This window comes from Rhinatrema bivittatum, chromosome 3 (genome assembly GCF_901001135.1).
Source record: "Rhinatrema bivittatum chromosome 3, aRhiBiv1.1, whole genome shotgun sequence".
NCBI classification, from domain to species: Eukaryota; Metazoa; Chordata; class Amphibia; order Gymnophiona; family Rhinatrematidae; genus Rhinatrema; species Rhinatrema bivittatum.
In genome coordinates this window covers 326,572,654-326,589,655 of record NC_042617.1, presented here as the reverse complement: position 1 = coordinate 326,589,655, position 17,002 = coordinate 326,572,654, and the positions used below count along the sequence as shown (strand labels likewise).

Genomic DNA, 17,002 nt, shown 5'->3' with positions numbered 1-17,002 from the left:
GTGATTCATAATTATACTTGCCAGTAATGCATTCCCCAAGAAATCTTAAATATCATGCTCAATTATACAATTTAAAGTTGAGTGCATCAATTCCTCAATAATATATCAATGATATATAAATGTAATAAATACCCCACACAATATAGTGAGAAGTTGACTGGCTATCTATGAGAAAAAACTTTTGAAAGAGATTGGCGATATCAAATATTTATTGTGCAAATTCCTAATAAACAATAAAATCTAACATGAAATGTTAGTAGCCAAGTATTTAAGACAGCAATGCTGGAGCAATTTTAAACAAGATTAACAGGATCCTTTAAATGTTCTCTCTTGATGTGATATCTCCAAAGACAAATTCAATAGTCGACATGTTTCACATAGCTGCGTCAGGATAATTTACATGTACCTAGCTATTGATATAACGCTTACAATACAAATTTAAAATGCTATTGAATCAACCTCATAGGTGTCTGGGCAGATTTTCAAAACACTTTTACAAACATCTTTCAACTTCCCATTAAGAATTATACAGTGTCTTATTTGTTTACTGTAGCTCATATAATATCTTCTTTATAAACATTTACCCCGAAGAGATATAAAGCAGATCCTTGTACCAACTTTCTCTAATCAATATTTGTAAAAGAGCTGAATTTGTGGTAAATTACTATGAACTTCACCCCAAATGAGGGTAACTTCTCAAATAGTTTCAAGCGTCACGAGGATCTTTTATCCAGTACTCTCAGGACTCTGTTCAATAGCAGCCAAAATTGGATTTTTTGATGTTAGCTAACATTTTTTGTCACCATAACGGCGGTAGCATGGTGACTTGGTGTCTACAATGTTATAAACGTGGATGATGAGTCACCATGCTGCCAACATTATGGTGGCGAAAAATGTTTAACATAAAAAAAATCTCAAGAAAAACAAATAGAAATTGTGATCTCCGGAAGAGTTTGGCTGAAGGTGCCTCTGACTTGTCATAATTAATGGTAAGACCTGCAAAGACAGGAAAGAAGAGAAAACAGATATAATGAGATTGATAGCTCCTTTAGCATCAGATAAAAACATCAGGACATCATCAGCAAACAGACATATCTTATTTTCTTTTTTCCCCAAATAGCAACCCACACATTCCTAGATGGCTCCTCACTGCTATCACCAGAGGTTTCAATGTCAACACAAAGAGAAATGGTGACAATGGACAGCCCTGTCTCGCCCTCCCCCCCCCCATCATTAACTATAATACGTGCTATTGGGGCTTTATATAATAAACGTATCCATTCCACAAATTGCTCTTTAATCCCAAATTTCTCTAAAACCCAAAACTGTTGTGCCCGGTCATAGACGGCTGTGACCTTTGCTGCTCACCTCATTTTGCCCTATAGCTCTGATTCTGGCTAAGATGGCCACCACTGCCTCTGCACACCGACCTCCCTGGCGTTCCCGGGACGGCTTGGGCGATCCCGGTTGCCATCTTGAATCTGGTGTAACTTAGGGCGCGTGCTCCTCCATCTTATCACATCATGGCGGGAACCTCGGGGGCGTCCCCTTCCGCATAACGTCACTGCCTACATGTACTTAAGCCTACCGGACCTTCCTAACAACGAGTTAGCAAGGATTCCATCTTGCTTAATTCCTTTTCTCAGAGACGCTTTGCCTCTCTGTTTCTGCGATCCAGATTGAGGGACTCAGGTACCTGCTCCTCGAGGACCTTGCTGCACTCAGGGCTATCCGCTCCTCGGAGAGCCTTCTCTGCGAGTCTCACCTTCACCAGCTTAGTGAGTACCTCTTGCTACCTTTACGGACGACCCTTCAGTGTTCCTGCTCCAGGTCTCCGCTGCTGCTACAACTATATCTCTACTGCAACTCTACGGAGTGAGTACTAGACCTGATCTTCAACACTGCTGCTCTCTTGCTGTGCGGATCGGGTTACCCCGCTCTGTGGACCACTACCGGAGCTACCAAGCACAAGAACTTCCAAAAAGGAAGTATTACCCGGGTTACCCTGCTCTGCGGACCACTACCAGAGAATCCATCTCTGGTCTTCCTACTCAAGGACTGAGTTTACAAACCCACTCCTCGGGTTTCTCCTTTGCTGTATAATAAATATTTCTCTGTCTCCTGTGTCCATCACTGCTGAGACCCTGCCTGTCATGGAGAGTCCCCAAAGGACTCCTCCCTGTGGGTGGAGTCAGCTCTCTCCATGACCCAAGGGCCCACAAACCAAGTTCAAGTATAACAAAAACATATATTCTCAATTAACCTTGTTGAAGGCCTTCTCGGCTTCTAAACTTAAAATCACACCATTTCCCCCGCACAAATTACCCTGGGACAATGAGTTTATGAATATTGTTGACAAATATCTAGTATTAAAGCCAACAATTTTGCATCTACATTTATAAGCAAAATTGGCCAGTAGGATGCGGATGGATCCAGATCTCTACCTTTTTTGGATAAAACTATTATCATTGCCTGATTGATATAGGTGGAAAAGAATCCATGAGATAGCGCATGATTGAACATTTTTCTTTAAGTGGTTTTAACAGAAAGAATTTTAAAATTTTATAGAACTCTAAACCTAGGCCATCCATCCCCGGTGCCTTTCCCAATTTCCTCCTCTGAAATAGGGCTATTAAATTTATCTAACATCTCAATCCTCTCGTCTCCCAGCATCATGCTGTAGCTCTTTGTAATGAAGTCTAAAAATCTTCAAGATTTTATTGGTGTCCAACAATGGTGAACCTGTCTCATCCCTTAACCCAGTAATATAGGACTTTGGTCTAATATCCTTAATTAAACGAGACATCAGCTTGCCAGCTTTATTCTTAAACTTATGAAATTGAAAACTATAATCATTTATGGAACTTATTGTTTTCACATGCAGCAAATGATTCAAAGTGGCCCAAATATTATCCATATCCTTTTTAATTTCCTTTAGATAAAGAAAAGATATGCTCTTTTTTTCAATGCCTGCAGTCATTTAGATAATTGTAAGATCTCCAATTATCTCTGTTTTCATTTACCTGCCACATACACCATTATTTCTCCCCTCCTGACAGTTCGGGGGGGGGGGGGAGGGGCGGTGTCCCATGGGCCTGACTCCTGGTCTCTGGCAAAATAGATTGATGCTGGGGGTTGGAAGATGGAGGTCGCTTAGGGCACAGAGGGAAGGGATTTCTTGTATGTATGTGGTATGGTTGATGTGTGTGTGGAGCTGGCTGTCAGGGAGAGGGTAAGGTTCCTTGTATTCTTTCCATTTTTGCCTCAGAAAGCTGCAAAAATGCCGCTTCTTTAAAAAGACCCAGACTCATCCTCCATGAGAAAAAAATCTTTTCTAACTTCTTACACCTTCAAATCAAAAAATACAGGCGCATGGACTGAGATGAGAATATCTCCAATAGTTGCCCTTAAAGTCTTAGGGAAATGGTTTCTCAGATACAAGAATGTAACCTATCCTAGAGTAGCTCTGATGGAAATTGGAAAAAAAAAAAAGTAAAGTCTCTCTCTCCTGGATGTAATACATACCAAATATCCAACATTCCCAATTCCCTCTGTAACAAATGAACTCCCTTACTATGTTCTTGTGAAGTAGGTATCCTAGGTGGTCTATAATCTTTCTCACTGCTAGCCACTATGATTAAATCACCCCCAGGAGGAGAGAGATAAACTCTGAATAATAATCAGGACTATATACATTTGGAGCATACAGATTACCAATCACATATTTTTTCCTGTATGGTTCACCCACCAAAAACAATTTCTGACCTTCTGGATCCTTTATTGTTTTATGTAGAGTGAAAGGGCCATCTTTGGGGCGGATTTTAAGAGCCCTGCTCGCCTAAATCCGCCCAAATCCGGGCGGATTTAGGCGAGCAGGGCCCTGCGCGCCGGTGAGCCTATTTTACATAGGCCTACCGGCGCGCGCAGAGCCCCGGGACTCACGTAAGTCCCAGGGTTTTCTGAGGGGGGCGTGCCCGAACCGCGCGGCATTTTCGGGGCGTGTCGGGAGCGTTCTGGGGGCGGGCCCAGGGGCGTGACTACGGCCCGGGGCGGTCCGGGGGTGTGGCCGCACCCTCCGGACCCGCCCCCAGGTTGCGTCCCAGCGTGCTAGCGGCCCGCTGGCGCGCGGGGATTTACGCCTCCCAGAGGGAGGCGTAAATCCCCCGACAAAGGTAAGGGGGGGTTTAGACAGGGCCGGGCGGGTGGGTTAGGTAGGGGAAGGTGAGGGGAGGGCAAAAGAAAGTTCCCTCCGAGGCCGCTCCGATTTCAGAGCGGCCTCGGAGGGAACAGGGGTAGGCTGCGCGGCTCGGCGCGCGCCGGCTATACGGAATTGATAGCCTTGCGCGCGCCGATCCAGGATTTTAGCGGCTATGCGCGTATCTACTAAAATCCCGCGTACTTTTGCTTGCGCCTGATGCGCCAGCAAAAGTACGCCAAATCGCGCGGTTTGAAAATCTACCCCTTTGTGTATAAGGGTGGCTACCCCCTTCTGCCTTAGTGAGTAGGAAGCATAGCTATAGCCCACCAACCAGTCTTTTTGGAATGTATGATGTTCACCATCAGATAGATGTGTTTCCTAGAGGCATGCTATGCGCACTTTATGTTTCTTCAACCCTGCAAGTCATTTAGACCTTTTCACTGGAGAGGGTATTCCATCTACATTCCATGATGGAATTTTGAGATCACCAAGCATCCCAAAAAAATTGCAATACTCCCTGCAGTTCGATATACGAATTGCCTAATGAAACCCCCATTTGAAGCTCCTCGACTCCTAGCCTAGCCGAGGAGCAATCCTTCTAGACTTACATACTACCTACTACTGCAATATGTTCCTGCACCAACCTTCTTAGTCCATCCAACCCCCCACCCTCCAGAAACCTTACCCTCTCCCTGACAGCCAGTTCCACACACACATCAGCCATACCACATACATACAATAAATCCCTTCCCTCTGTGCGCTAAGCGACCTCCATCTTCCAACCCCCAGCATCAACCTATTTTGCCAGAGATCAGGAGACAGGCCCATGCCCCCCGCCCCCCGAACTCAGCTTCCCACTTCTACCGCCTCTTTTCCCCTTTACAATTATGCAGCCATAATGCCGAGTATGTCCATACAAACACACTCAATCAAATATACATAATATGTGGAACATATGTGTGTTAGGATTAGTAAGTCTGTGGACCCTGGGCCGAGATGAGAGATGGTACCACCCACAGGGAGGAGCCGTGAGTCTCACCATCGGGAGGCGAGGTCTCAGCAGACGTCAGGCACAGCTGTGGAATAGTGTTTATTAGAGAATAGAGAGGCACTGCCCATGAAGCAGGGAGTGTAGGAGAAAGTCTCAGAGTCTGTGCGGTGGGGTATACCCAAGGGGAATAACTCTGTAGAAGATACGGCAATGGTCCGCAGAGCAGGGTATACCGGTGAGGCTCCTCACTAGAGAGATCTGGTAGTGGTCTGCAGGGCGGGGTACACCAAAGAGGGTTCCTCACAAGAGATATCATGGTAGTGATCCGCAGCGCGGGTTACACCAATGAGGCTCCTCTGTAGAGATGTCATAGTAGTGGCCCACAGCGCAGGGTACACCGATGAGGGTTCCATACAAGGATGGTACGGTAGTGGTCCATAGAGCAGAGGTACTCACTGTAGTAGAGGTTCCAGGGGAGTCCCAGGAAACAAAGTAAAGATAGTCCAAGGCAATAGGCCCTCCGAGGAGTGGATAGCCAGAGACAAGGAAGGGCCCCCCAAGGAGCGGGTATCCAGAGAGTCTCACACCAAAGGAGCAGGAACTGGAACGGGAGGTCCGTAGCAAGTGAAGCGGATTCAGCAATGAAGGAACTCGTTGCCAAGTCATCGGTAGGCAGGGCCAGCCAGTTTAAATATCCTGGAAGGCTGACGTCATCCGGAGGGGATGCCCCCAAGGTTCCCGCCATGACGTGTTTATTACCGGCCTGTGCGCGCGCGCGCGCGCCTAGGGAATTCCAAAGGCAAGATGGCGATCAGCAGCATCCGCGGCGTCCAGGGAGGCCTGGGAACGGTCGGCAGGCCAGTGGTAACTGGCGAGGCTGCAAGTCTTCCCCATGGAGTCAAAGCTGCAAAAAAGGAGGTGAGCAACAGAGGTTGCAGCCATCTGCGATCGACGGGCGTAACAATGTGGAGAAACAATGTGGAGAAACTTCCTCATTGATAAACATATATCACATATATCATGTTTATCAATGTTATACATTGATAAACATGATATATGTGATAATCATGAAAGTCATGAAAAAGTGGACCCTGAGAACTGTTGCCCACATTGTCTGTCAAGTCTAAATATCATATGTACTAAGCTCCTCTACTAGCTGATTTACACGCAGACAGCCTATGAGATCCTGAATGACCAACACTTCGATTTTCCATAGTTTGGCAGATTCATCTTAGATTAAGGATTTGCAGCATTCTGGCAGCTGGAAAAATCAATGTCAGTCATACAAACAATAGAGATAATTTTGACATAATCCTTCCTTCTTCCTTCATCAGCATCCGTGAGTTTCCTCTACCTCAGGTCCACTTCTAACAAGGTTGTATTACTCCATCTCAAAGGGTGCCATAAATATTTCTGAACTGACAGGAAAATGGTGATACAGCCAGCACTATGGATAGGCCTCGATTGCACAGATACAAATTGAGTCCCCATGGAAATAAGGATAGTTCACCATACCAAGACCATGTGATATCCATATGTATAGATTCATAAAGTCCAATAAGGCTCTGCATTACCTCCCAAATTATGGCAAATTAACTTCCAACTATAGGCAAACAGTGACTAAAAGAAACTTTCGAACACAATATTGGTATCTCAGCTCTTCCCGCCATATTCTGACCTTCTAGTGCTCCAGCATTCATCCTTTTCAAAGCCATAACTCTTAGTTATGTAGCCTCTGGAGAAATTTGCGCATCTGCTCTTTGTCATTCAAAAAAAGAGTTTTTCCATCATGCTGTATTCACAGCTTGGCCGAGAAGAGCACTGAAAATTGCACACCCCTTTTGTAATTCTGCGCATATTGGCGATAACGCCTTGTGCTGGGACGCCACTTTGGCCGAGTAATCATTGAATAAAAGCACTCGAGCCTTCATATTCATTATGTCTCTTCGCTCTTTATGCTCTCATTATTTTGGTCTTAACCGCCCAGTTAACATGTAGGCTATAACAGGTATTGGTCTACTGTTGGTATCTCGGGCTGGAACTATCCTGTGAGGGCTCTCACAAATACAGGCACTCACCAGCTCATTAAGGCCCAACTCCTCCAGCATACATTTTTCAAAAAGAACTGGCAGGTCCCTATCTTTCGCTGCCTCCGGGATACCGATTATCCGGATGTTATTGCAGTGATTGCAATTTTCTTAATCGTCCACTCTTTCCAGCAAAGCTGCATTCTCTTTCTGAAGTGTTGCAATTTGTAAATCTACTTGCGCCGCGTGATCTTCTCTAGCCGAGACCCAACTTTCAACTTCCATTAGCCTTCATCCATGCGACTCCAGTTCTTCCTTAATATCGATTGTGGACTGGAGCTTGGACAAATGATCTTCCAGCACTGCCGAGAAACTTTTTGATATAGTGAGTATCACCTCATCTGATATCACTGCCAAAACTTTCTCAGCTTCTGGCCGCGATGACTCCAACGCCATCTTAGACTCAGACTCGCGACCCTGCTCACAGGTTATTCTGGCTGGTTTTGCGCTCATAACTCAATTCTGGCACTTGAAAAAAGACCACGCACACCCACTATATTAGATAATGAAATATTCTCAGTAATTGCCCCACTATTCTGCTATATAACCAATGATTATTGAGGGGGGGGGGGGCCTCGGAACTCCTCTCCACATGTTTGCTCAAAGCTCCGCCATTATCGGAAGTCACTCCCATGTTTCTGTTAAGGGTAGTAACTGCCGCTCAGTGCATGTTACCCCCCTGTTTCTGTTAAGGGAAGTAACTGCCGCTCTGGGCATATTACCTCCATGCATTCTGTTAAGGGTAGTAGCTGCCACGCCATACAGGTTACCCCCATCTGTACTGTTAAGGGGAGTAACTGCTTCTCTGTGCAGGTTACCCTGATGCAGAAATGTTACAGCATCATTTTCTTCAAGCCTTTCGGGATATGCAATGTTTGCCCTATACCTATGTATTATTTGTAAACTGCTTTTGTTGTAAATTTTTACTAATTATACAGTATGTACATTTTTTAATAAATAAATACATCACTAGTAATTTGTAACTTTCATTAATATTTTCTATTGCACCTGAAGAATGGAGAGTGGCCAATGTAATGCTTTTCTTGAAAAAGGGCATCAGGGAATTGGATTCTTTTTGGTTCTTGCTGGCAATTTCCAGGACCTGTAATGGCCAGCAGATGGCAGCAAAGGGGCATCTACTGTAAACCTCCCCACCATGCTGGGGCTTGACAGTCAAACAGCTGTAACCAGCCGAGTCACATTTATTCTCAAGATCGCTGCCTTTAAACTGAAGACAAGTGTTAAGTTCAAAATTTTGGAGCAGGATTCAATTTACTTTCTTTTTAAACCGCTCTGGGCAATCACTGTCCTCCTCCTATTAAGGGGACATACAAGCAGAAAACACAGAAAATTGACAAACAGCACCACAAGGTCAAAAATTTAAACGATGGGTTTGAGGATGAGTCACCCTACCTAAAATGTCTCATTCCTCCTGATGAGGTCTGCCTTTATCTTAAAGAGGGGAAAAAAAAGTGATCTGGACAGCTACATCTCTCTCAATTTTCCCCATCTTCAAAGAGGATTCAAATACTGCGCATGAGCACTTTTGGTGGGTGAATGGGAGCCATGCTTGCTAATTTCTTAACAATCTGAAGTTCCCCGTAACCATAGTATAATACAGAGGCATTATAATATTTTCTGTTTTATTCACCATTCCCTTCCTAATAATTCTTAACATTCTGATTGCTTTTTTGACTTCTGCAGCACACTGAGCCGACAATTTCAAAGTATTAATCACTATGATGTTTAGATCTCTTTCCTGGGTGGTAACTCCTAATATGGAACCTAACATCATGTAACTACAGCAAGGGTTATTTTTCCCTATATACAACACCTTGCACTTGTCCACATTAAATTTCATCTGCCATTTGGATGCCCAATCTTCCAGTCTTGCAAGGTCCTCCTGTAATGTATCACAATCTGCTTGTGATTTAACTACTCTGAATAATTTTGTATCATCCGCAAATTTGATAACCTCACTCGTCGTATTCCTTTCCAGATCGTTTATATATGTTACGTGGCGGCCTTGAAAGGCCTTGCATTCTGTTAGAAGTGGGGGGTTTAGTGTGCCCTTGGGCCTCAGCCTGACCCCAGATGGATCCAGGACCGAACCCAGGTTTGACGGCGTGTTCCACCATGGCAGACAGTCTGACCCTCTGCCACGCCTGCAAGCTCCCAAGGCCAACAACAGGATGATGTTGGAATGTGAATGGTCCTCCGACCATTCCGAGCCCTTTCGGACCTGCCGCTTGGATCGGCATGGAGCAGCAGGCCTGGCCTGAGGTCGAAGGCAGACGGGCCTTGACACCAAGACATGGCAGACTTGGGTTGATGCGACGGCATCATAGAGGAAGACTTGGGTTGATGCAACGGCATCACAGACATGACGAGGAACTTGAAATCCAAACAAGGCAAGACGCAAGGCAGGAGGACATTGGCAATGTCACTCAGGGCGCCCTACTCAGCCCACCCGCGGGACTGAGTCGCGGACCACCCTGTTCCACTGCGCGCCCTACATAGCCCGAGGAGACTGGTCACGGACCATGCTGGGAGCGGGACAAGCGCAGGAAGGATCCAGTCGAGGTGGAACTCCAACGACGGAGCCGATGTCATCCGAAGCCCCAACACGGCTGGCAGGACAAGATGGCTCAGGAGCACAGGACACCAGTCCACTGCCGGCATCTCCCATGACGAAGCTGCGTCACCCGGAAATCCACGGCCAGCAGAACAGAAGGCTCCGGAGCAAGCATGAACACCAAGGAAGGCTAGGACATCAGGAGGCGAAACACCAGACGACAAACACCAGGACACCTGGACGAGGACCTCAGGCATGAAGACATAGCATGAAGACATAACTTGACATGGCAAGATGAAACGAAGAGGAGCTCCACGAAGAAGACCTGACGGAGCTCTGGCAGGCAGGAGCCTCCATAAGAACATGAGAAAATGCCATACTGGGTCAGACCAAGGGTCCATCAAGCCCAGCATCCTGTTTCCAACAGTGGCCAATCCAGGCCATAAGAACCTGGCAATTACCCAAAAACTAAGTCTATTCAATGTTACTATTGCTAATGGCAATGGCTATTCTCTAAGTGAACTTAATAGCAGGTAATGGACTTCTCCTCTAAGAACTTATCCAATTCTTTTTTAAACACAGCTATACTAACTGCACTAACCACATCCTCTGGCAACAAATTCCAGAGTTTAATTGTGCGTTGAGTAAAAAAGAACTTTCTCCGATTAGTTTTAAATGTGCCCCATGCTAACTTCATGGAGTGCCCCTAGTCTTTCTACTATCCGAAATAACTGATTCACATCTACCCGTTCTAGACCTCTCATGATTTTAAACACCTCTATCATATCCCCCCTCAGTCGTCTCTTCTCCAAGCTGAAAAGTCCTAACCTCTTTAGTCTTTCCTCATAGGGGAGTTGTTCCATTCCCCTTATCATTTTGGTAGCCCTTCTCTGTACCTTCTCCATCGCAATTATATCTTCTCCAGAGAGAAGTAACTCCGATGCAAGGCGAAGACTGAAGTGACGGAGCAGCCCTTTATAGGGCTGAACAGGAAGTCCACTCCCTAGGTGGGGCCAGCACAATTCCTGTGTCTGGCTCTTTAAATACAGAAGAGAGGCACGGCCGCGTGCCTAGAGGGAGGAGGAAGAGCTGTGCAGGACCGCGTACAGCGGCCTGCACCGACGTCAGACGCCAGGGACGCAGGGCTGAGCCTGAGGAGCAGGCCCGATGACGGCAGCGGCTCCAGCCACTGTAGGAGGCCCCGGGGGCGGCTCCAGCCGCCACTTGAGCCCGGGGATGCGGCCTTCGCGCCGCAAAGGAGTGACGTCGGCGGCGGCTTCCAGCTGCGAAGAGAGGCAGAACGTCCACGGCTCCAGCCGTGGTGAAGAGGACATGCCAGGGTGGCCTCCGGATCGCAGATAGAACTTCAGTCCGCGGCTCCAACCACGCCGCAAGGCCCAACTTCGGCGGCATCCGTGCCGCGTCGGGTGAAGAGACAGCATGGGGTGAGTGCCTGCTCGTGGGGGGACCCGCGGGCACGGTTTCATAACAATATATATATATTGAAAAGCACCGGTCCAAGTACAGATCCCTGAGGCACTCCACTGTTTACCCTTTTCCACTGAGAAAATTGACCATTTATTCCTACTCTCTGTTTCCTGTCTTTTAACCAGTTTGTAATCCACGAAAGGACATCACCTCTTATCCCATGACTTTTTAGTTTTCTTAGAAGCCTCTCATGATGGACTTTGTCAAACGCCTTCTGAAAATCCAAATACACTACATCTACTGGTTCACCTTTATCCACATGTTTTCTAATCCCTTCAAAACAATGAAGCAGATGTGTTAGGCAAGACTTCCCTTGGGTAAATCCATGTTGACTGTGTTCCATTAAACCTTCTTTCTATGTGCTCTACGATTTTGATCTTGAAAATAGTTTCCACTATTTTCCCCAGCACTGAAGTCAGGCTCACTGGTCTATATTTACCCGGATTTTCAGGGTGATGAGTCAGATGAACTGAACGAAATCACTGTGAACCTGGAAGATGTAGTAGGCAGAGAGAAAAGAAAAAATCTGAAAAAAATAAAGAGTTCACCTGGAACTGGGAAGGGAGGGCCGACGAGAGATCCCCGATTGGGAGACCTGCCCTCCTGACGTCACTGATGACCACCACGGACTGTTAAACGGCGCCGTATCACCAGGCGCCGCGTGCTGTGCATCGCGCGACAAAGGGGCACCCCTTCGTGCAATCCGTAGTGCTAACATTCATATTAATATATTTGTAACCTTTCCCATGTTTGTAAACCGTTATGATGGCTTTAAAATGAAGCCGAATGACGGTATATAAAACCTGATAAATAAATAAATAAAAATTCAAGACTCTTGCAGCGGAACTTCGCTGGGACCCCAACTGTCTCAAGACTCTTTTCTGCAGAGGCCTGGATATCCGCTTAAAGGACGAGCTGGCCGCTCGCCAGACACCAGACTCGCTGGACGAATTAATAGCCTTGGCCACTCGGATTGATCTCCGGCTCCGAGACAAGGTGAAGGAACTCCAGCCTAAGGTGTTACTTGGGATGAAACAGGCTAGTACTACCACTGCTCCTCGGATGATTCCAGTAACTTCTGCTATTGATAAAGACAAACCAATGCAACTTGGTCGTGGACACTTGACCTCCAAGGAGAGAAGATTTCGAAAGAAACGCAGCTTGTGCATGTACTGTGGTCAGCCTGGCCATGATATCTCTACATGCCCCATTCGTCCGGGAAACGGATGGGCCTAAGTCCCATGGGAGGACTGTTCTTAGGCCATACTGCGTTTTCTCCTCCGCCTTCTCTTCCAGTCTCTGTGATCTGCGAACCGACTACGGTTCAGACTCCTGCCTTGATGGACTCAGGGGCAGGAGGCAGCTTTATTCTCAGACATCTAGTGGAAGACCTGAGGAGTCCCTTCATCAAATTAGAAGATCCATTATTGCATCACAACTTGAAGTGGGCTTTGGACGTTCCTTTACATCGCCACTTCTCCTGAAGATCTCAATGACGTCCATGGCAGTTCAACTCATGGCTGCTGATATTCATAACACCTTCTACATTCACTTTGGCTCAAAGGCCTTCAACATCTATCCGCATTCACGGATTACAAACTTAGAGATACCTGTCATGTTCCATCCATTCGAAGAATGTGTCTGATGAGCCACAGCACATAATTGATTCGAAGAAGATATCTCTGGCATCCAGCTAGTCTGTTTCCGCTGGTATGCCATCATCTTTTGAAGTGGATTTGGATGCACATCAACATCGCTACTTCCACTGAAGCATCAGTGATGTCCATAGCAGGTACTTGTTACTGCTGAATTCTACTACCATCTCTCATTTATTTATTTATTTATTTATAAATTTTTATATACCGCCGCTCATCAAAGATATCACGTCGGTGTACAGTGAACAGGAACTTACGCCGGAGCGTTTTACATTTAACAGAGTTATATAAGCGTTATACAATTAAAAAAGGCAAGTATATAAATATTTGAACATAAAACAAATATTTTTTGTTTTATGTCCAGCAAATTCTACTGGAGTCATCTTTAGAAGTGGATTTTGGACGTACCCTAACATCACCACTTCCACTGAAACCTTCAGTGACGTCCACAGCAGCTCAATCCATTGCTGCTGATATCATCAATAACACTCTGCAAGATTCTTCCAAATCTCAAGATCCATCTGTCATCAGTGCAGAAGACGTATTAGAAATTAAGATCAAAGAGATTCTGGATGTTCGTAACAGAGGCAAGACTTTTGAATACCTTCTGATCTGGGAAGGCTTCGGCCCCGATTTAATCTCTTGGGAGCCTCAGACCAATATCTTGGATACAGAGATGCTTCATCAGTTCCACCTTGCGCATCCTTCCAAACCTAAGTCTGGTACCCGAAAAGATCGCCCTTTGAAGGGGGGTACTGTTGCATCCGTCGCTGCTCGATGCCCTCACTCTGCCCTCTTTACCTCTGTGGCGACTCCCTCCGGGTCTGATGAACAGCTGGCTGCTGCGGCGTCTCTATGCCGTCTCCCTCCGGCGTCCCCAGACCGGCTTGACGTTGCAGTTCTGCTATGTTGCCTGATGACCTAGGGCACATGTGCTCTGATTGAAGTACCAGCAAGGGCACGAACCTCAGGGGCGTCCCCCTGAGATGACGTCATCCGCTTCCAATATTTAAAGGTCTCTAGTTGCACTATCTAACTGAGTTAGTAAGGGGATTGCTTCGGCTTTACTCCCAAGCTACTCTGCCTCATCGGACTTACCAGAGGTACCCGCTCCTCGGGGGCCTTGTTCTCTTCTTTACTTTCAGATTACAGATAGGAACCAGTACTCGCTCCTCGAGGATCCATGTTCCTGGACACTCTTAAGATTCTTTACTGCCTGGAAGGTATCGCTGCCACAAACAATTGTGAGTTACCATCGCTCTCCCAGAGCTTTCCCTGGAACCAGGTACTCGCTCCGAGGACCTAAACCTTTCCAGCTCCTGAGCTTCCTTGAGACCTTATGTGAGTTTTATCATCTAGTTCTGTTCATGAACCTTGTCTACTGTACCTACTCACTTTCTACAGTTTCTCAACAGCTCAGCCATCCTGGATAGCAGTTCCAGTGCCTGAGGGACTACAGCCCTGCCAGGCATATCAGCTCACTACTGCCACCTCTGGTGGTTTCCAAAACCTGTTTAATAAAAGAACTAATGTGTGTCTGTCTCCATACTCAAGCCTAGCCGATGGTCCCTCTCGGGATATCCTCCCAGGGGTGTGGTCATCTGCCACCGGCCCAGGGATTCACCACTACTATCTCAGATTCATAACAGATTGCTAACTCCTCACGGAGGACCCTAACAGATTGTTAACTACCAGCTTAGCAGAATATAACAGAATCTGAGACACTACAAGATAGTTGACTCCTCCTTCTCAGGAGCCATTCATTCAGATTGCTCCTCCCATCTAACGCCCAGCTTTCTTATCAGATATAACAGATTGCTAACTCCCTAGCAGATTCACAACAGATTCACAACAGCCAGACTGACAAACTAAAGAGTAGCAAATCACCTAGTCCGGATGGTATGCATCCTAGGGTACTGAAGGAACTAAAAAATGAAATTTCTGATCTATTAGTTAAAAATTGTAACCTGTCATTAAAATCATCCATTGTACCTCAAGACTGGAGGGTGGCCAATGTAACCCCAATATTTTAAAAATGCTCCAGGGGCGAACCGGGTAACTATAAAAAACAGAGAGAAGCTCTAAAAGATCAGGTTTCCTAATGGACAGATGAAAGTACTGGAGTGCCCCAAGGATCTGTAATTTGGGACTAGTTTTGTTTAACATATTCATTAATAATTTAGAAAAAGGAATGAGTGAAGCGATCAAATTTTCAAATCACATAAAATCCTTCAAAGTATTTAAATTATGAGCTGATTGTAAGGAATTGTTATGGCCCCAGGGCATGGCCCGGGACCTGCACCTACCGGGCAGCCCGGTCTGGCTGCAAGAACGCCGTCGCTTCAGCCTCCTAGGCCCAAGGAGCGGCCCTCCGCAACGTTCTCCCTGCAAGGGACACACAGACGCTGATCCGCAGCTGGCTCCGCTCCCTAGGTGCGCACGCTCGCCGGGGCTGCAGATTTAAAGGGGCTAGCGCGGGAATCATGGACAGCTCCCCTGCCGACGTCAGACGCTGCCGGGCTATTTAAACCCAGCAGCTGCAGCAATACCTTGCCTTGCCACGAGGTTCTTCAGGTTCCCTGACTTGCTAGTTGCTGTGAATACTTTGGATTGCTTCTGTCTCCGACCCGGCTTGCTTCCTGACTTCTCTTCTGCTTCCGTCCCTTGGTTTCGGTATCGACTTCTGACTTCTGGCTTCCGACCCGGCTCAGTCCACGACTCAGTCTTCTGCTTCATCCCTGGCTTTGGTTTGGACCTCTGACTACTGGCTTCTGACCCGGCTTCGCTCTTGGACTCCGACTTCGGCTTCTTCCTCACCTCAGGTTTCCGGTACTTGCTGGCCCAGAAGGATTCTCCTAAGTCCCAGCGGCTCGGGCTCTCAAGGGCTCCTCTCGGGGGAGCCACGGGCTTCCGAGGGTGAAGACTGTTCAGCTACCTGGGTCCAGCCCTCGTCCATCTCTTTAGCTGTTGCCTGGGTCCTTGGTCGCATAGAACTCCACCTAAGTCCAAGAGGTCCGGGTTCCTGCGGGCTCCTCCTGGGGGGACCTCGGACTTCCAGTGGTGAAGCCTCTTCTGAGTCTCTCCGAGCCGCCTCCCGGCTGGGACGCTTGCTGTGGTCTTCCCTAGCATGCCATCCACTGTCCCAACCGGCCCAAGGTTCCACAACCGTAACAGGAATTGCAGGACGACATTATGAAACTGGAGAACTGGGCATCTAAATGATAGATGAAATTTAACACGGACAATTGTAAAGTGATACACACAAGGAAAGTAATCCCAACTATGTGTGCACAATGCTGGGTTCCATATTGAAGTTACCATTCAGGGAAAACACCTTGGGGGTCATTGTTGAAATATTCAGCTCAGTGTGTGGTGGTGGCCAAAAAAGAGAATTGAATGTTAGGAATTAATTCAGAAAGGAATAGAAAACAAAACTGGGAGTTTAATAATGTCTCTGTATTGTTTTATGGTGTGACTATACCTTCAATATTGTATGTAATTCTGGAATACCGATTTAAACCTAGTGCTTGATCACAGGGACTGGAAGCATATATGGAATTCAGCGCATTGCATTTCTATCTGTGCTGAAAGGACCGAGATGATGGTTAAACTATTAAATAGAACACATCATACTCCTCTTTTTTATTCTAAATGTTTCTCAAAAGTTGGGGTTTTATGCTGGAGAGGATACAGTCAGACGGGTTCTTATATTGTTTCCAGTACTCAGAATTTTTTGGAAACAAGTAATTCAGGAGACCGTGGCTATTTTAGGGGTCCCTGTTCAAGTGACCCCAGCCTTGGGGTTACTGGGTCGCTGGAATAATTCTTTGAATCCTGTCAAATACAGAGCGTTGACAGGGCAGTTGTTTTTAGCAGCTAGATTTTCTGTGGCAACCTTTTGGAAGTCCTGCCCTAACACTGAGTATTAGCGGTCACAGGTCTAGGAACTTTGCCGACATTGAATTGTTGCGCTTTGAACTTACAAATGAGAATACTAAATACCTTCGT

At 46.4% G+C, this 17,002-nt stretch overlaps 1 protein-coding gene across 1 annotated transcript in view; it reads right to left on the bottom strand.

Moving 5' to 3' along the window:
- Positions 1-265: 265 nt before the first annotated feature.
- Positions 266-17,002, bottom strand: part of AFG1L (AFG1 like ATPase) — a 372,398-nt gene continuing 355,661 nt past the window's right edge. The window contains exon 13 of the mRNA XM_029595310.1: positions 266-996. Within this exon, the coding sequence (XP_029451170.1) occupies positions 898-996 (99 nt within the window). The 3' untranslated portion in view covers positions 266-897. The remainder of the gene's footprint in view (positions 997-17,002) is intronic.